The sequence below is a fragment of the Trichosurus vulpecula genome, chromosome 4 (assembly GCF_011100635.1).
Source record: "Trichosurus vulpecula isolate mTriVul1 chromosome 4, mTriVul1.pri, whole genome shotgun sequence".
NCBI classification, from domain to species: domain Eukaryota; kingdom Metazoa; phylum Chordata; class Mammalia; order Diprotodontia; family Phalangeridae; genus Trichosurus; species Trichosurus vulpecula.
In genome coordinates this window covers 3,188,787-3,210,499 of record NC_050576.1, presented here as the reverse complement: position 1 = coordinate 3,210,499, position 21,713 = coordinate 3,188,787, and the positions used below count along the sequence as shown (strand labels likewise).

The window sequence follows — 21,713 nt, the reverse complement described above, 5'->3', positions numbered from 1 at the left end:
GAGTTACTATAAAAGGTCCCTTCAGGCAAAGCCTTAAAGAATTAGAGCCTCATTCAAAGCTTTGAAAAACTTGTTGGTTTCCCAAAGACAGCCCTGCAAGGAAGGCTTTTACCTTATGTTCAAAGCCTTGGAGAATTTTCATTCTTTAAGGAAAGCCATTGGATTATTCCCAGGAAGGTTGTCTTTCTTTAAGGAGTGCCCCCCTCCCCCATTTATGTCACATAGGAAAAAAAATAATTTCTTAGGCTGAGTGTGTTTGTGTGTGTGAGAGAGAGATAGATAGATAGAGAGAGAGAGAGACAGAGAGAGAGAGAGAGAGAGAGAGAGAGAGGGAGGGAGGGAGACAGAGAGGAAGGGAGGGAGACAGAGAGGGAGGGAGGGAGACAGAGAGAGAGGGAGGGAGACAGAGAGAGAGAGAGAAAGACAGAGAGAGAGAGAGAGAGAGAGAGAGAGAGAGAGAGAGAGAGAGAGAGAGAGAGAGAGAGAGAGAGAGAGAGAGACGGAGACAGACCATCTCAGAGCTCTTGATCTATTTATGTGGGGTTTTTTGTGTCTGTGTCTGTCAGAGTCTGTAACTGTGTGCACAGAGCTTAGAAGGAAAAACTTTGCTGGCAAATCATTCTCTCTATGTCTTGTTAGCTAATGTATTACTTGGGAAAAGCATGTGAACCTCTCTAAGTTTTCATAAAGCTTCTTCCTTTCCCTTTACATTCCTGAATTGTAGCCAGGTTTGAGGAGTATAGAGAAAAGGACAGATTTATTGTTTTACAACTAGAGAAGATTGGCTGATTATAATAAAATGTGTGTGTGTGTGTGCGTGTGTGTGTGTGGCAGGGTGTCGCTGAAGCTTCAAAGTGAAGAAAAATAAGCAGTGGTTTTATACTTCGGAATATTAATTCTTTCCTGCTTCATGGAAAAGAAAAAAGGTTCAATCAGGAAATAACCAAAGGTAATTGAGTTTGATTGGAACATTTGCTTAGATACTCACGAAATCTTATAAACTAAAGTTAAGTACTGGTTAATTTTTTTAAAAAATAACTTTTAAAATTGGCGTGTGTCTTGAAATTAGAAACTTTGCTATAAATGACATGAAACTCTTACCCATTTTTGAAATAGATTTTGTTTGAGTTTTAAGAACTATCTTGCTTCCTCCCTACCAAAAAGATAAATTTATTTAAGGGAGCAGGAGGAGCAAGCCCAAACCCTCCTGAGAACTCCTAGAGAGATGAGCTGCAATACCAGGAAAAATCTTGCCAGTCATATCCATAGCTGAGTGATGAGACTCAGTAAGGACTGGAAAAATTATAAGAAAAAGAGGGAAAATGATAATTACTGTGTGGGAAATGGTACAAAGAAAAGACCTTTTAGAATCCCTTTAGTTATAAACTTGCCAGATTTCTTGTAACCACCTGTTTAGACAAGGTCATATTTCTTACCACGCCTGAGAAAAGAGCTTGTTATGGGTTATGCAATTCTTAAGTAATGAATTGGGCCAGTAAAAATCTACCAGTTTGTTTATAATATAGAAATGATTTCTAATCATTGATCTTCATACCAATATGTGTCTAAACTCAACGAGGATGAGAAAAGAAAAACAAGAAAAGGATGTTAAGTGAAATCTCTTTTGTGTGTGTGTGTGTGTGTGTGAGTGAGAGAGAGAGAGAGAGAGAGAGAGAGAGAGAGAGAGAGAGAGAGAGTCGTGGTAAACTTTCATTGCTTATTGCAAGGTCATGAGAGTGACAATAACTGTATCTAGCCCTAAGCTGTGATTAGTGAAACTTTCTATCTGAACTAAAAATCTTTGGGGAGTATAACTGATATTGTTCTAAGTTTTGAATTCAGGTATAGGTGTTTTGATGGATCATTAAGTCATTAATCTGCCAGTCAAGGGAAAATGCCACAGGATACTCATAGAGAATATGATTCTGAATTTTGAAAGGTTGAGATCAGCATATAGGAGAGAAGCTGAGAGGACAATGTTGGCATGGCTAAAAGGAGGATCCTCTTGGCTTAGTTTCCCTATTATATTATGTCCTTTGGAACAGGAATGTTTCCCACATGGTTAATCTGAGTCTGGCTGTGAGGTGAAAATATTACTGCATGACTGATTGTTAACTGTGACTCTAACCTGAAATCAAAAAAGAACTAAGGATGCTTTACCTTGGTATACATATGTTGAGTCAATCTGTGCCCATAGGCTTGGGTCGGGAGGATTAGCTTTGATGCTGTTATAATCCTGTTTCTGTTTTTTTCCTTTTATAGTAAATTTCTATAACCAGGGCAAGTGGTAGGTAAAGGATATGAACACAATTCAATTATGTCTACATTCAATTGGGAATTAACTACTTACTGTATTTGCACATGCCATCCTAGGTCTTTTATTACATTTGTAATAAAGTCATTCTCTTGGTTAGTAAATTCATTTGTGTAACTATCAAATGTAGGGGTAGAAAGTCTCTACTTATCGAGAGATTGGGTAACTATATTTTCATATATAGGATTAAATCCTTAATAGCATCTGGTTCTCCTAAAGAAATTTGAATTAACTGGAGTGAAAAATTTGGAGAAAGCAATAAGATCAGACAATTATATATGTGAAATGTAAATTATTCTAATTGTATATGTGAAAACCTAAATTCTCTGAACTTTGAAGTGAACTATGAGTTCCTAATTTGATATTCCCCCTTGTAGCACTATTGTTAATAGGATCAGAATGACAAGGTTTGAGCTGCTTGTCACCACATGAACTAGTGATTGTAGAAGTAAACTTTGAGAGACTGTACTAACTTGCATTAAGATCTGTTTTGTAAAAGATTCAGGAACATCTAAAGATCTTTCCAAGTAGCTTCAAACCAGAGAATCATATCTACTAAAGAGGAGACTACTTCAGAATTATCCCAAAACGCCAAGAGAAGATGTTTGTAGAGATGAGCCAACTACATGGGACACCTGCAATTCAGGATGAAATTTGTTGATTAAATAGACATTGGAAGTGGGTTACTAAAAGGCAAGGAGACTTAATGTTAGCTAATGTTGATGGTCATATTTTGGTCTTTTTGCTTCACATTATTTGTATACGGAGTTTTCACATTTATCTTGGTGTCGTGAATTTCCCCTCTAAATTAGTCTATGGTTTTAGATATTCTCGATATAACTTGTACTACGATTAATCATTCTTGTTGTTCTTACATTAACTTGTTAGGAAAAAAATGTAACAGGTTTTCCATTGACAAAAAGGGGGAAATTGAGAAAATAAAATGATTCTGATTCCATTTTGCAACTGATTTTATTCTGAATTATCCCCAATGTGTTGATAAATTGCTCATGCCATGTTTCTTTGTCTCTGAACTTATTTTAAAAATTCAGCTAGTGCATAATAAATTAAGTTTAGAAGTCCAGTTCTCCCACTAATTACCAAGTTCCATTAATTCTTGCTTCACCTCCACAGAGGTGGGATGGAAGAAAATTGTAACCATTGTGGTCATTCTCTTATTGGTCATGTTGTTTCCCTACTTGTGCTTGTATTGCTGTTGTGAGCTGTGTCTCCAATATAACTCATTGTTGAACTCCTCTGCTCCCTCCATCATAAAAAAACCACTCATGCACCACTCAGGAAAACTTGTGAAATATACTATCATGAAAAACGTATGAGCTCATCATCATGGGTGGAGTATACAGAGGAAACCAGAGCCTAGGAATGTGACCTGGAGTCTCGCAGTTAATGTAAACTACCTTGAATGAATATAAATAGCAAAAGAAGCTCTAACTACCCCATGGGAAAATCCACATATGACCTTGGTTCATCCCTAGCACTATGTCTTTTTTTTTATTCTATTTCTATATAATACCTGGCCTGGGCTGAGGGCAGGTGTGGGGATGCTCTATTTTGTCCTGCTGCCACCCAGGACAAGTGGACTATTGTGGATAAGCTCCCCCAATTAACCTAGTTAACCCTAACAAAATCTATTAATAACCAAGGTGGCATGGACTTCTTTTACTTTCATAATTCAGTATTCTCTCAGAAGATCTACCACCCTACAATTGGCATAAGCAGGGCAGAACAGATCTTATTTCCTTACAACTGGCATAGTCAACAGGATAGTCTGCCTCCCCCTACAAATCTTGTGTTCTTATGTTCTTACAGGTGCTATAGAAATGTTAGTTATTATTATAATTGTTATTGTTATCGCCATCATCACCATCACCATCATTTATTACTCAATAAACTCCACTGGCTCCCTTTTGTCTGAAGGATTAAATACAAACTCCCCTATTTGACTTTTAAAGCCCTTCACTACTCGACCCTGATCTATGTTTATAGCCTAGTTGGACATTGCTGTCTTTTCAATACTCTATGCTGCAGTTATGCTAACTGGTTTTTTTTGGGGGAGGGGGTTCTCTACAGGGCACTCTACCTCCATGCCTGTGCATTGGCCATCCCTGATGCTTTGGATGCACTGCCTCTTGACTTCCACCTCATTGAATTCCTAACTTTCTGTTAGGACTCAGCTGAAGCAGGGTAGAATCAAAATGCCAGAGTGAAAGGTAGCATTTTGTTTTGCCTTAGCACCTCCACAATAACGTAGAAAGTATACCAGATTGAAACCAACAATAATTAACAGTGACTCATCATCCAATCCAGAGCAGCTTAGGAAGATTGACAGCAAGATCTACAGATAGTGGTGTTGGTACTGGTCAGGAGTACAGGAAAGTGTGCCATCTGGCAGTTCTGTTGTCCATTACCCAGTCCTGGGTTATAATTCTGGAGTGGAAAGGAGTGGTTACAAGCATGGGCCCTACCTGTTTAAGGAGCAAGGAACAAGTTCTGATAAATAGGGAAACTACATTATGCTAAAAGGTAGCATAGACAATGACTTAATATTAATACAGAATTTATATTTACTAAATGGCACAGCATCCAAATTCTTGAAGGAAAAGCAAAATGATTTACAAGAGGAAGAAGTAAGATTGTAATAGTTGGAGGAATGCTCCATTTGCCCTTCTCAGATCTAGATAAATCTAATCACAAAATAAATAAGAAGTTAAAGAGACAAATAGAATTTTAGAAAAGTTAGATATGATAAACTTCTGGAGAATAGTGAATGGAATAGAAAGGAATATGTCTATTTCTCAGATATGCATGGTACCTTCATAAACACTGAACATGCAATAGGGCATAAAATCTCACAACAAATGAAGAAATGCAGAAATATTAAATTCATCTTTTTATGACCATAAAAATAAACTTACTTTCAAAAAAGGGCTCTTTAAAGCATAGATTAAAACTTAATTGGAAACCAAATAAATTAATTCTAAATAATGAGTGGGTCATAGATCAATAATTTCATTAAAGACAATGACAACAATGAGATGTACCAAAATTTGTGGAATGCAGCTAAAGGAGCACTTAGGGGAAAATTTATATCTCTAAACGTTTACTTCAATAAAAAAGGAAAAGAAAAGATTAATTAATTTAGCATGCACCTAAAATAATCCTTGAAAAACAAAAACAAAACTGAAAACCCCAACCAAACACCAAAATAGAAATCTTGAATATCAAAAGAGATTAATTTTTAAAAAAAATTAAAAGTAAAAACAACAAACTAATAAAACTAGGAACTTAAAAAAACAATAAATAGATAAGCCATTGATTAATTTTATTTATTAAAAAAAAAGAAAACCAAATTACCAGTTTGAAAAATTAGGCATGAATTCACAACCAACCAAAATGACATAAAAGCAAGTGTTAGGAAATTATATACCAACAAAGCAGACAATCTAAATGAAATGCATATTACACAAATACAAATTGTCCAATAATGGAACAGAAAAGAGAATACTTAAATAAACCTATCTAAGGAAGGGAAACTGAACAGGTCATAAATGAACTCACAGCTTCAGCAAAGTTGCAGGCTACAAATAAATCCTCAAAAATTGACAAGATTTCTCTATAGTAATAACAAGAAGCAATAATAATAAGGGAAGTCTCTTTCTAAATAGCTACAACATGCCTAAAATATCTGGGAACCAACCTCCCAAGGCACACATTCATTTGTACAGATTCAATTACAAAGTGCTGGAGTCATTTTCAATGCTCATGGCATTGCCATACCAATTAAGATGAAAATGATACTACCACCAAAATTAATTTCTACTTTTAATGCTATACCAATCAAATCACCAAGGAGAGGCTTTACAAATCTTGATAAAATTATTATAAACTTCATTTGAAAAAATACAAGATCTAGAATATGGAATGAATAAAATAGAAATCACGAAAAGAAGTTGGGGTGAAGGGTGGATAGCTCTTCCAGACCTCAAACTATTCTAAAGCAGTAATCATCAAAACCATTTGGAGGGCTAAAGAATAGAGATATAGATGAATGGAACATACCAGAGAAAGGAGATTCAGAAAGAATCTCAGGAACCCAACGTTTGATAAAAATAGAAAACAGAAGTTACCTGAGGAAAAATGCCAGTTTAGATAAACTGCTGGGAAAACTGTAGGAGAAATTAGGCATAGACTAACACATTACACCACACCCACAATACACTTTAAATGTATATGTGACCTTAATATTAACAATCATACTATGAAAAATTGAGAAAAGAAACAGATAATGTTCCTCTCACAGCTATGGGTAGGAGATATATTCTTAACCAAATAAGAAATAGAGGCAATGACAAAAGATAACAGAGATTACTTTGAATGCTTAAAACTGAAAAGTGTCTGAATAGACAATATGAACACGTTTAGGATAAAAAGGGAGAGGAAAGTGTCAAACTGGGGAAAAATCTTTGTATGAAATTTCTCTGATAAGGGTTTGATATCCAAGATATATAAACAAGTAATAAATATAAAGCTCTTAGCCATTCCTCAATAGATAAATGGTCAAAGGATATGAATAAATGGTTTTCAAATGAAGAACTGAAAAGCATTTGCAATCACATGAAAAATGTTCCAAATCATTAATAATGCAAAGAGAAATGCAAATCAAACCAATCCTGAGGTATGACCCTGAGGTTTGCAAGTTGGTAAAAATGATAAAAAAAAAAAAAACATGGCAACAGTCAGTGTTGGAGAGCTTATGGGAAGATAGGCACACTTATGTGTTGTTGGTAGGGCTGTGAAATGGTACAATCACTTTGGAAAGGAATTTGGAATTATGCAAATTAAGTATTTCAAATGTCCATCTTTGAATCAGATATTCCATTACTGAGCTTATACCTCCAAGGAAGCGATTGATAAAAAAAAAAACAAACAAATAGTCTATAACCCACAATATTTATAGGGGTACTTTTTGTGTTAGCTACAAATTGGAAACAAAGTAGATGCCCATCAATTGGACAATGGGTAAGCAAATTGGGTAATGATGTATTATTGTCCTATAAGGAATGATATGTGCGACAAATATAGAAAAGTACGGAAAGGTGTCTATGAACCAATGCAGAGTGAAGCCCGCAGAATCCAGAAAACAATATACACAGTAGCAACAACCACGGAAGGGGAAAGAGAGACACCCCAAAAAAATCCAAAATGCATGTAACAAAATCACCAAGATTACGCAGGACTTGAATGAAGAGAGCTGGAGGAGAGCCTCTGCTCAGCCCTTCACGGGCGTGGCAAGTTAACTGACTTACGTGTTGCACGTGGTGGGGACTTTTTCAATGAATTGATCAACTGTGCTGACCTCTCTAAAAACACTATTGACATATGGACTGGCTCTTGGAAAGGAAGAGGGGGAGGACCCAGGAGATCCATTTGTGATGTAAGAAATAGAAAATATCTATACAAATTTAAAAATAAAAAGAGATGGCTCAAGCAACCCCTTAGATAAGCAATCTTTCCAAACCCCTCTTCCAAACGCTCGAATAACTTCCTACTTATTCACTTTAGATCAATTTGGCCTCTGTGGATAAATGTATTTGTCTTCCCAGTTGGAATATAAGCTCCTTCAGAACACGGTTTGTTTGATTTTCTGACTTGTGTGCTGCCATCTAGTAAGCAATTAAGACATGCTTAGTTGATTGATTGACCCATGCTGGTTCTCCTTTAAGAGAATGTAAGCTGCTTGAGGACAGGTCTGTTTCCTTTGTTTCAGACTGTTGAAATACTCTCTGCTCAATATTTTTAAATGAAAATTGAGTAACAGTAATAGTAATAATAAGAATAAGAACCAATAATGATGAAGATGAAGATGATGATAGCGATGGTGATGGTGATGAGGAAGAAGCTGAACATTGCCAATGAAGGGCAGCATTATTCGGCAACGCCTTCTGGAATCTTACCTTTAAGTCTGTAGCTCAAGTACTCCAGAATAACTCTGAGAATCTGGACAATGGAAATAATTAACGATCCAAATGCTAGGGAACCTGTGTGATATCTAGTAAGAGATAAAGAGATAAAACCAAATAAGGAAATGAGATATTTGTACTGGTAAGACAAGGAAGTATTTAGAAGGCATTTCTTCTACTCTCATAACAAACCATCTAATTCACCTCTTTTGCATCAGAGTTTATAGAAAAAGGCTTCTGGAACAATTTTCCTCAGGTCAATCTATCCATAGAGGCAGCTTGGCATAGGACACAGAGAGCTGAGCTTGAAGTCTGAAAGAGTTAAGTTTTGATCCTTGCTAGCTGGAGACCTTGGATACGGCACAGATTTTTAAATGTAAACCTTTCTGTGTTTCAGGCTGCTCTCTAGGACTTAACTAACAAACCAGAGGTGGGCTGCAATCTGCCTCTGCAGAGGTAGTCCCCATATCTGGAGTTTCATACTGAGTTTCATGGATTAGCTTATAGACGCATGATGTGCTCATGTAGAGGAGGCTGTTGTTATTCAGTCATGTGGTCATGTCTGACTGACCCCACAGACCATACTGTCCATGAGGTTTTCGTGGCAAAGGTACTGAAGTAGTTTGCCATTTCCCTCTCAGGTGGCTTAAGGCAAATAGAGATTAAGCAACTTTCCCAGGGTGTTCATATGGACTGTTTGTGCCCAACCTGTGGTAGAGCTTTCCAAGCTCATGTTGGTCTGATCAGCCACATTTGGACACATTGTACCATGACCTAGTGATGTCATTTTGGTCCTCTTCAAGCATAAAGCATAACAGCCAACCAAGATAAACAGAGATTAAGTGACTTGTCCAAAGTCACACAGCGAGGAAGTGTCTGAGGCTGGACTTGAGCTCAGGTCTTCCTGACTCTGGGTCTAGTACTCTATCCACTGAGCCACATGGCTGCCTCCTCTGTAGAGGAGGACTCCATACTTTTTGCATAATAGGCAAAGTACACACACACACACACACACACACACACACACAGTCATTCAATAAATACCAAATGAGAGTTCCATAATTTATATATATTTGAGGTAAATATATACACATATACTGGGGGAAAGGGTATGGGAAGGCATCACACAGCTCAGATACAGTGCAAAGGGCACCTCTTTGAGGATTTAAAGGACCATGTTTCAAATCCTGTATCTGATGCTTCTGTGACGTGTGACCTTGGGCAAATCACCTTGTGTCCCTGATCCTCAGTTTCCTCATTTGTAAAATGAAGTGGGCTAAGTGGACCCTAGAGCCCCTTCCAGCCAGAAATCGATGATCCTGTGATATATCACTTCATGAATGAAGATGCAAGAATCCACCACAAGTAAGCCAAGAACTTGGAACTATTCTGATGGTAAGAATTATCCTGAGCAATCTTGATCTCTTCCTTGGTCCCTCCCTTGTGACTAATGGTACTTAGAAGGGTAACTGGCCAGGGTTAGGGACAATATCTGTGGCCAAAGCAAAGCTGATGCATCATCAGGGCATGTCAAGTCCATATCATTGGCAAGTGGCACCAGAACTGTGTTCAGGAGTACTTAGGTTTGCATCCCTCCTCAGACACTAACTTACTTGCCATGTGACTCTGGGGAAGTGATTCAGTCCTCTGTGCCTCAGTTTCCTCATCAGTAAAATGGCAAGGTTAGACCCAAAATGTCCTCTGTGTCTCTTTCTAGCTCTCGATCGAATGACCCTGTGAGCCCGTGTTCTCAGCTACACACTCAGCACTAGCCATCTGAGCTCCCCCTGAAGCCAGCTGTCATTAGCATTGCCAGTCTTACCGGAGGGCACGTCCGAAGGAAGCACAGAGTGGACGTGAGGGAATGTCCTTAGGTTTCTGGAAGGCCCAGTAATAAGAGGCAAAGGCACCTGCAAGGGTGCACTGACCCAGGGCAATGGAGAAATTCACCAGCCAGAGGAAGACAAATGCATTGAGGAGTTGGAAAATTAAGACGTACTCGTAAAGAATAGATTTCCCACCATAGAAAGCAAAGATGCAGTCAGCACCCGGACATTCCTTGATTATGTTGGTAGAATGGAAAGTCTGCATATAAAGAAAGAGAGTTACATGATCAGCCACCATCCAGCCCGTAATAGGAGGTCATTGCCACCCTAGCCTCCTCCCTCCTTCTTCTAGGGCCTTTCTCTGGCACCCTGTCATTTGTGTCTATTTTTAGTAAGCTCCAAAATATTCTGTCTTGGGCTGGGCCATATTACCTATTGTTGAATTCATTTACCAAGGGTATTTCTCAGTCTCTGTCCCTCCTTCCCCTGTTACATTGATTGATTTTGCACATATAAATTTTGTCATACACACGGGTCCCTGGGAACTATTGGCATGATATGCAAAAGCCCCCTCAAATAGAAATAGAATAAAGCATTTTTATTGTCTGGGACATGTACCACAAACCATATCCAGGGCACACAGCATAGATTATGCCCTCTGTGTGGGAGAGAGGATGGGGACGGGGTGGATTGGATTGTGAAGATGGGCAGAAAGAGACCCTGGGACATTGGTGTGAGGCCTCTTCTGTGAGACCAGCACATGTTACCGATGGGGGATAGGAGCTCCCCTCAACCTACTATCTGGTAGCTTCCTATTTTAACTAATTATTATTTCTAACTAGGTGCTAATCCTCATTACTTCTTCACCATTAAAAGATCATAAATACTATCAACACCCTTTCAAGTGGGACCCTTGGAAAAGTCCCAGATGCCTCACCTTAGTTATGGCTTTGCTCTCAGCTACACACTATCCCAGGCCACCTTTATGTCTACCTTCATCCCTTTAATAGCTTGCTGCCTAGCTGCTCTGATCAGGAGTCCGCAGTGGCTGGATTTCCTGGGGCATTGTGTGGCCATGGGAGAGCTGTAGAACTTTGTCCAGCAGAATTTTGTGGGAAGATAGGAAAATGAGACGTGTTCCCTGAGTCACCTGGCTTCTCTACCATGGGGGTAGAGCCTGGTACCATGTAGGACTTTAATATGTGTTTGTTGAGTGAGTGAGTGATTACCTTAGGGTCACATGTTTCATTTGCATATTTGCAGTTAGTCCCAAAATTCAGGACTTTATATACAGCTTTTCCTGATGTAGCCAATAAACTAAGAGGAAACTGTTAAGGAGAAGAGGTAACAATTTTAATTTAAAACACATAACACCTTCCACATATACCCTCCCCCAACCTCTTTCCCCCACACAAACCACCAAAGGAGAATTCTGGAAGGTCCTGATGTGTAACTGACTAAAAGGGCTGTGGGAAAGAGAAGTAAAGGATCCTTAGCACAAATGAACATATTCAACCACAGAGTTAAAAATTACCTTCATTAGAAGTACAAATAGTTATTCCTGTGCTCAGCATAAATTCTGTAAGTTAACCTTTACATTAAGCTTTTAAAACAAATTCAGTTGAGGGAGTAAAACAAGAGAGAGGGGGAGAGACAGAGAGGCGGGGGGAGAGAGAGAGAGAGAGACAGAGACAGAGAGACAGAGACAGACAGAGACAGAGACAGGGAGACAGAAAGACAGAGAGACAGAGACAGAGATCAGGTGACAACAGCACATGTCCTTGTTAGGCGAGGTACCCCATAACATCATCCTATGGAAGAGGGAGACATGAACTAAGCTGCTATGCTTCATTCGTTCTATCTACTGAAGGAGTAGGTGGAGTAGTAGATAAAGTTCTGAATTTGAAGTCAGGAAGATCCGAATCTGAACTCTTCCTGAGATGCTTATTTGTTGTGTGACCCTGAACAGGTCATGTTACATATCTATGACTCAGTTTTCTCATTTGTAAAATGAGTGGGTTGGATTTATTGGACTCTAAGATCCCTTCTAACTCTAAATTTATGCATCTATCTAAATCTAAATCTACTAAATTTCATTGCTCTGAAGCAAAGCTCTTATCACTCTATCCTAGTTATATATCTGAGCTCCCTTCCACTAATCTGCAATAAATTCCTCCCAGTGGAAAGCGATGAGGAGGGTGCAGGGATTGCAACAACAACAAAAATGCTACATTCCCTGACTGAGGAGTTTAATTCTTTTTGAATAGGGAGGGGGACAGCATTATACAAACAGGTATATCACAAGATAAAAAGCAAAGGATTAAAGAAAAATGAGAAAATCTGAGGAGAAAAGGTTCTGAGGTATACTGAGTAGCTCTCCTCAAAAAGCGAACAGCAAAGCTGGCTATTTCCAGGCTAGCAATGCCATATAAACTTCTTGGAGACTCTTTCTAGGGGCAATGCAGTAAAGAAGAGATATTTATTCTTAGAGCTTTGCAACAAGAGACATTTGACACCTAGGTTCCATGATTTTCCTACAGTCATTATAACAAATCTCTCATTAGTTGATATGATATTTATTTTTTAGAATTTGTTTTTGGTTCAGACTTGTGGTTGAATTGGTGAAGGAAACTCCCTGTACCAGTGAGAATTGGCTCTTGTGCAAGTGCCAGGCTTAGGGAGCTGCCCAGGGTACTGAGGGGAAGTCATTTGCTCAGAGTCACACAGCCATTGGGTGTCAGAGGCAGGATCTGAACCCACATCTTCCTGACTCTATGGTCAACATTAAGTCCTCTCTCCTCTCCTCCACAAAGCTTCTTGCCAATATTTATGGAAAACAGATTCCGTTCATTGTCTGGAGATTTTCCTAGGCTGCTGTAGCATGGCAGACACTAGATACATAGCCATGGTCACTTAAGGACAGTCCTCGAGCTATAGTTGGCTCTGAAGGTGAAGTTCCGAGATGTCACTGATGGAAGGATACAATGCAATCACGATCCAGTAGGAAATGCAGATTGAAATAAGAAAGAATGTGATTACAGGGTACAGTAAGGACTGCGGGATATGTCCAATGGCCCTGAAATAAAACAGAGAAAGGTCAGAAATTCCAAGGGTTTCAGAGCCACAAGTTCTCAGATGCCACTGTTAGAACACATGTCAAACCTTGAGCTGAATATCTCTATCTGCCCAATTCCAGAAGTAGCCATCATACTCCTTAACTCTTTTGTTGACTGTTTCTTAGATACTCTTGCTTTTTCCACTTAATCTAACCATGGACAGTTGGACCAGAAACACCTTTCCTTCTTCTCCATCCCTACTGTGGTCCAAGGGTCTAAATCTACTACCCTCTTTGGCTGCTTCTTTTGTCTTCACTCATGAAGATTCAATGTCTTCTAGTCACAGGATTTTGCCCTCATATCTGTAAACTGGAAGAGACCACTGAAGGTAAGCTACTCCAATTGTCTGTCTGTATAACTTACACAACAGCCCCCAGTGGGTGGGCATTCAACAACTCAATCGCTCCAAGTATTAAAGAATTCATCCTCCTTTAGAGATTCATTCCTGTCTGGAAGCTTCAGTCATTGAGTCTGGTTCTGCTCCTAATAAATGACAAGTCAAGTCCCCTCCTTTACGTGTAGGTCCTTCCAGTGTTTGAAGGAAGCTGTCTTGTCTCCTCACATCTTTCCCCTCCCCCGAGGTTAATATTTAATATGTCCGAGCCTTTCGGAATTCATTAATGACATGATATCCAGACATCAGGTCAGAGAACCAGAGTGGCAAAGTATCTTGGGTATCACCTAGTCCAGCCCCTTCATTTTATAGGGTAGGAAACTGAGGCCAAGAAAGGTGAAGTTACTCACCCAATGTCACATGAGTAGGAAGAAGAGACAGAATCTGAACCCAGGATATCTGACTCCAAACTCACTGTTCTTTATGCTGTACTGCAATTCACCATTCTGGTCACTCTCTTCTGTGTATAGTCTAGCTCTTCCTAGGACCAGAGAACTAGAGAACCAGACGCTCTTAATTTTATAGATAAGAAAACTGAAGTCCAAAGTCATGACTTGTCCAAAGTCACACATGTATTAAGAATTAAAGATAGGATTCGATGCCAGGTTCCATGCCTCCAGAGTGAGTGTCCTTTCCAATCCAATGTCTTTCTTCCAATGTGTTTATTACCCAGAGTGGTACTTATTCTTACAAGGTGGTATAACTAGGAAAGGGTAAGAAGGTTCTTTTTCATCCCAACGTCTGGGTAGTGTGCTTTAACAATGTAATCTAACATTCCAGCCTGTTACCTCTGAAAGTTCCTGCATTCAATCACTCTATCAACAAACTTTTATTAAGCATTTACTATATGCAAGTTGCTTGGCTAAATGCTGTACTCGTTCTGAATTTCCAGTGCTTTTCACCGGTTTTGCTCTCTACCGTCTCCACAGGTTCATCTCCTCACGTTGACAGTAAGGGAACACTCTGGCCCTTCCAAGCCCTTTCATTAACACGCCGCCACTTACTGGGTGGTTTTCTCACCAAGCCTTACTCAGGATTTGGCCACCAGTGTTGGGTACTGTTCTGGGGACCATTCCCAGAAAAGAAATGAGAAACAAATTAATTCAGAAGAGACTCCAATCCTCCTCTCCCAACAAAAGACTACCAATCAGAATTTAGGATTTAACAAAAAATAAGGCACAAAATGCAGAAAGGCTAAAGGCATGACAGGTGTGGTCAGTCACTACAGACTGTGCCCTTTCTTACCAAATAAGCCCATGGCAATCAGCCACTCACACTGATTACTTCTGAACCATTAATTAGTATAGAAATGTGAGACAGACCCACCTCACAAACTATTTTGTTAACCACTTTTAAAACTGACTTTAAAGAGTATGATTATTGACTCCTTAAAGTGTGCTTGAAAATTCATTCCTAGACATTAATGACTTTGGTTCCATCCCTTTGCTTCTATCCATACAGGGCACAGTCCCTTGGATTTATAGTAATTACCTCCTATGTTTCTCCTTATGCATCATGTAGAAGTTTAAAGTATGACATTTGGGGGTAGTTTAGAAGTTGCAGATGTTATTAACTCCCAGGATAAATATTATGAAAAACCTAAATTGTTTACTTGTAGCATTTTTAAAATAAAAATATCTGTGTAAAAATATTTCTGAATTATGAGTCATAGGCAAAAATGTATAGGTGGGTGCCACCAGAATCACTTGCAGTTCCCTTTATCAATCAGTGCTTTTAGCTGCAAAGGAATGGCAATAAAAACAGAGATGCTTAAAGAGTAACAAGAACTTTCACAATTCCATGAGACAACGTCTACGTAACCATGGAGGTGATGAACTAGGGATGGACAAATTATAAGATGTAGGCTGATTACATACTACCATACGACGGCGGAGCTGGATTTTTTTCAATAAATTGTTTTGTTGATTGTTGTGATTAACTGTTTTGGGACCATGTAGCTTTATTTATCATTAAAGATCAAATAGTGAATTCAGTGGTAATATTTGGGGAGGAGGGGGAGGGGGAGAGAGAGAGAGAGAGAGAGAGAGAGAGAGAGAGAGAGAGACAGAGACAGAGAGACAGAGACAGAGAGGCAGAGACAGACAGAGACAGAGACAAAGAGACAGAGACAGAGAGAGAGACACACAGAGAGAAAGAGAGAGAGAGAGAGAGAGAGAGAGAGAGAGAGAGAGACAGACAGACAGACAGACAGAGAGGGAGAACAGTTACAGGTTTGTTTTTTTTTCTTTTGTTTTTTTTTTTTTTTTTTGCCCAATGCACCTGAGTTCATTTTAGAGAATGAAGTTAAAATTGGACAAAGCCATATATACATATATATATATATATATATATATATATATATATATATATACATGTCTATATCTACATCTGAGAAAAATGATTACATAATAACTAGCTTTAAGTTTTGCAAAGCACTTTATATATGTTACCTCATTTAATCCTCACAACAACCCGGGGACATAGGTGCTATAATTAGCCCAGTTTTATCGATGAAGAAACTGACTGAGAGACTTGCTCATGATATCACAGTTAGGAAGTGTATGAAGCAGGATTCAGCCTCAAGACTCAAAGTCCAGAATTCTATGCATATTGATAGACATAGATAAATATAGATGGAGACGTAGCTATACAGTATGTCCCAAAAGTCTTTGTGCAGTTTTAAACTCCTTATGTCTAACACTATATTAAGATTCTGGGGACACCCTGGATAGTGTCTCACAACTGGCAGGCAGAGCTGGCAGGCTGGCAACATATGTCACTTAGCAAATCAAGCTCATTACTAACTGTCCCCCAAGAGAATGTATGAGAGCAAGGACTAGCCTCATTTTTCTTTGCTTCCTGAGCCTCTGGCAGAGAGCCTGGCACAATGCTGGTGCTTAATAAATCCTTTTGGCTTCACTGATGCAGGCTCCCATCTTCAGTGGGAGTTTTCAGAAGTAATTTAAATGATTTAAAATGTAATCCTTTCTCATTCAAGAGGCATGAAAAGGGAAGGAATTATGATAGTGACCAGCCAGGATTTTTTCTTATCTGTTTTTTTCTGCTAGGGAAAATCCTCAGCTAGACGGGGACATACCAAAAACAGGTATTGCTTGTTATGTTAGCTTGCGGGCGAAGGTGAAGACCTTTGGGATAGGAAGGAAAAGAATGATCCAAGGATGACTCGAGGATGGAACGGTTTCCAGCTGAGTGAAAGGAGAGTGAGCTGAAGTAAAAGAGGTGGGTAAGAAGATGGTGACTGCAGAGGAACCGCCAATGACATGGAGACTGGGGAATTCTTCTCAAATGGGGCAGATCGTCTGAGTTTCCACAGAGTGGGAAAGAAGATTCCCAGGCCCCAGTGTCCTTGAGGACACAAGTGATTATCAGCTCCAGGAGTGGGAGAGGTGTTGTGGCAGGCGGGGGTGGGGGGAGTACCCAGGGATGGAGGCAGCTATCACTACCCCAGAGACAGGTGATCATGAGATGTGTGGTATTCCTGGGGCCTGTAGAGCTTCAGCAAATCCATGAAGCACATCCCACTTCTGGGGATTGCTGTGGTGACAAATGATACTACCAGGAAAAATCTGGAACAGATTTACAAAAATTAGAAAATCCTGGAAAGGAAACAGAAAACTATGGAACATGGAGAGTTCTTGTGACTGAAAGTTTTAAATTTAAAACAACAAAAAAACATGGGATACAGATATGTCAGTGAATAGAATGTGGCTTTGGAGGCAGTAGTTTCAGATGGCTTCTTACTAGCTTGGGTCTCATCTGAGGGGACTTTAAAATGAAAATACTGCGAGAGGGAAAAGTTCTCTGAGAAAACTGTAAATGGCCATATTATGGAGAGTGATAGGAAGAATAATGCTGAAGGTGAGTATTAGATCACAGAAGGAAATAACTGGACAGGAACAAATATCTATTGTCTGAGGGAATGGAGGGGATTAGGACAGCAGCTAATTGTGGGAAGCGAGTGAACCCCATGGATGCCATCTTGTGACTCAGGTCTGGACCTGGCTTGGCTCCCTTTCTATTCAATTATGGGTCTAGTCCAATTTCTCTCTTATGAGAAAACTTTATGCAATTGCAGGAATTGGGAGAAAAACCTTACTGCATTGTTTGAATATAGCCCTGCATGTCTGGGAAGCTGGACTCCCTCTACCTGCGGCTTAGAGACCCTTAACCAAAGAAACTAGGTTGTGTTGACCAGGAACCCAGTTGAACCCAAGTCTGATGCAAGGTGTTTTCTCACAGGTTTACATCTCAAAGCAACCCATATATCTTATCTGAACACGAGCCTGTGCTGATCTATCAGCTGTTGTTTTCATGTTCTTTTGATTGTTCATAAACACTTGGGGAGGGGGCTCCTCCTTTTCCGATTTCAGAGAATTACACCTGTTCACTCTCCCCCTCCTAACTTGCAAATCCCTAATATTTCCTCCAATTAGAAATCAGATTATCTAATGTTGTATGGTTTCCTTTTAATTAATTGGTATTGTATGATTGTTTTTAATGTATAAAAGTCTGTCTCCCCCTGTATTCAGGGTCCAGGCCTAAGCAGAGGAGGTCTGGTCATGGTTTGTCGGGCAATTGGAAGACATTGCTTAATATGCTCAGAAGATCGAACCTTTGTTTTCCTCACTTCTTTTATTTTTCACCTGCCACATAGGTGAATTGGCTTCAATTCAATAAACATTCATTAATCTGTGAAGAACACTCGACTAGTTCTAAATGAATTTAGAAAAGACATGGTCTTTGCCCCCAATGATGATTCTAGTCTAGGAGGGACGGAAGTTGGGTCATCTGTAAGCAACTGTTAACACAAAATAATATATGACAAGAATACTGGTGGAATTGAATTGATTAGTATATAAGGGAACAGGGTTAGGCTTAGGGTTACAGACTAGGCCTGTTTATAGAGAACTCCCAGGTGATGAAACTCCCTCCTCCAATGTCTATCTCCCTCCTTCTCTGCCATTCATAGTCTTGAAGAATTGCTGGGGGCTCTAAGAAATTCTGTGACTTGCCCAGGATCACACAGCCAGCATGTGTCAGAGGCAGGACTCAAATCTGAGGCCAGCATTATAACCTCATAGTGGTACATAGAAGAAGTGCTAGGAGGTGAGATGGGAGGAATAATAAGCATGACCTACTGAGATTAGGGGAGGGCTTCCCAGAGAAGGTGACATTTGAGCAGGGCTTCAAATGACACTCTGAGCTAAAGGGCATACAGGTAGAAAGAAGCGTGTGAACAAAAGCAGAGTGATGAGGAAATGTAGGGAATTATGGGAATGATAATTAGTTGGCTGGAGTGTAGAGTACACAAAGGAAAATAGTATTAATTGATACTGGAAAGGTAGAGAGATACCAGATTGTGGAAAGCCTTGAATGCCAGGCTAAAAATTTAAACTTTATCCAATAGACAATATGGAACCATTGAAAGGTTTTAAGCCAAGGAGTAACACATATATCTGTGCATAAGGAATACTATTAACTTGACAATAATATAAGGTTGACTTGGAAAAGGGTGAAATTGAAGGTTAGAAGATGTAGGATGAGACCTTCAAATTCATCTAGTCTAATTGTCATCCCCTCCATTTTACAGATGAGAATCTGAGACCCAGAGAGGTTAAGTGATACACCCAAAGTCATAGGACAAGTGCTAAAAGCTAGAATGTGAGCCTAAGGCTCCTAAGTGTAGATCCCACATTCTTCCTGCTGCACTATGGGATCTCCATGGAGGCTATGTGATAACTCCAGTAGGTAGAAACAAATGCCTGAACCAGGGTACATATATGTACTCATGTATGGAGTATTCTCCCAGTAATGCTATGTAGACCACAGCGATCTTCAAAACATCAAAACTGTGGCTGACCCAAAGAGCAATAAACCAGAGATGGATGGTGAACTCCATTGTAGATGCCAGCATATAACTACAAAGGGTCAGCACACAATACAAAATGTACCAAATTTCATCCAGGAAATTTATAATCTGAAAGGAAGGTGGATTGACCATATTGTAAGAGTGATGGATAATGGGTGGTCAGATCAAGTGCTGTGCTGGTCTCGCCATGATATTAAGAGAAATAGAAGAAGTTCTCCAGTACATCAGGGAGATCATCCCCCTTGAAGGACTTCAGGGCAGACATGACAAGAACCACATAGCATGATGATGACAGTAAAATATTAATAACATAGGTATATATATATATATATAGATTGTAGAATTAAGGTTTACCAAATGTTTTATACATATTACCCTGCTTGAGGTTCACAATTTGGTGAATTAGGTGTTTTATTAGCCCCATTTTATAGAGGCTACAGAAGTTAAGAGACATGCCCAGGGTGTGGATAGACTGTGATCTGCACCATTGAAGGCAATGACATGATGAGATCATGGAGTGCTATTTAGGCATGGAAGGAGAATATGTAGAGTACTGGCAATAAAAGTAATAAGATCCTTGATCTAGAGCTGGAAGGGACCTCAGAGGCTACCTAATCAACCTCCCTTATTTGACAGATCGAGAAGCTGAAGCTTTGAAAATGAAGTGACTTCCCTAAAGTTCCATGGCTAGAAAGGCCAGAGGTGAGTGTGAACTTAATCTGGTGGGTCTGAACCTACTCCAAAGCTAGTGTTCACCATACCAAGTTATCTCCAATAAACAGTCAACTTGAGTTTTTCAAAGCAGTGACATAATATGACATGATAAGAACCACTGGCTTGTTAGAATTCATGACTGAAATACAGCAATGGAAGGACCTGTCATATTCAAAAGAAAAATGATATCTGAGAGGAGAGAGAGTATGTTAAGACAAGCATACACCTATGTAGAAATCTACAAACTTGAGAACGAAAGTGGGAGGAAGGGAGGTAGGGGAAAAGAGAGAGAAGGAGGGAAGGAGGGAGACAAGAGAGAGAGACAGAGAGAGACAGAGAGAGAGAGAGAGAGAGACAGAGAGAGCGAGAGAGTGAGAGAGACAGAGAGACAGAGAGACAGAGAGAGAGAGAGAGAGAATGGGAGAGGGAGTGGAGGAGAGGGAAGGAGAAGGAGAGAGGGAGACTGAGAACTGATACGTTTTTAATATTACATTACTAACAAAGCCAGATAGAATTCTGAAATCCTTCACAAAATTGTCATGGAAGCAAGATGTAAGGAAGATGAACTTCAGCTTGTCTGGTAATGGGCTCATTCCAATCGACGTTGGAGGTCTGAGAGATTCTTAGAAAGACAAAGGAGGTGAGCAGATTACATGGAACGGTGGAAAGGACTTACACTGCAGTGAGGGAACCTCTTCTTCCAGCTCTTAGTCTATGATCCATTGCTCCAGTAAGGTAAATCCTTGGCCTGGATTGAATTCTGATTAAGGAACAATGGGAGAAAGAGCCCGGGTTCGAATGGACATTCTGATAGCCAAGGAGGACACAGAGAATAGGAGCTGCTTGGCTCTAGGAGTTTTGGGCTTTGCTTCCCCAGCACCTAGCACTGAAGCACATGAGGTCTTGTCAGATGAATGTAATGTTCAGGCATGGACCCAATCTCATCAGAAAGCAAGTTTTAACTGAGAAATGATAAAAACAATCATTAGTTCATTGCCAAAGAAAGACATATGGCTTGAGAAGGCTTGAAAGATCTCCTGAATGGTTGCTGAAGGTTGTTCAGGAGTGGTCCTGATGAACAAAGAGAGGCTGTACAGGGTTCTCAGTGATTCAAGGAGGGCATCTATGAAAGGGGCAACTATGGGCAAATAACTGAGGAGGGGCCCCAAAGAATGTCATAGACCCGGAATAGAATTGTCAGAATGGTTAAAATTCAGAATAGCTTGAGGCTTTTGGGGTGGAAAGTGAAGGGAAGTAAAAGTGCTTTCAAAGTTAGTTGAAGGGAGAGTAAGAAAGGATATTGAAATGGATGGCAGTGTGATGCTAAGCAGATGACAGAAAGCAGGATAACTCAGCTGCTGTTTTGTCTCCATCTTCTTGGTCGAGGAGGAGAATCACATGTCTGGGAAGAGTAGAACAAACATGGTTATGAGGAAAAGAGAGACAAGGGAATGGGAGTGGGGGGTGGGGAATGGCAG

General features: G+C 39.7%; 1 protein-coding gene across 1 annotated transcript in view; it reads right to left on the bottom strand.

Moving 5' to 3' along the window:
• The window catches only part of SLC44A5 (solute carrier family 44 member 5), a 144,331-nt gene that overhangs the window by 35,474 nt on the left and 87,144 nt on the right, over positions 1 to 21,713 (bottom strand). Inside the window, exons 16-19 of the mRNA XM_036754157.1 lie at positions 13,105 to 13,197; positions 11,351 to 11,438; positions 10,118 to 10,380; positions 8,290 to 8,384 (exon numbers count right to left, since the gene is read on the bottom strand). Of these exons, the coding sequence (XP_036610052.1) occupies positions 8,290 to 8,384; positions 10,118 to 10,380; positions 11,351 to 11,438; positions 13,105 to 13,197 (539 nt within the window). The remainder of the gene's footprint in view (positions 1 to 8,289; positions 8,385 to 10,117; positions 10,381 to 11,350; positions 11,439 to 13,104; positions 13,198 to 21,713) is intronic.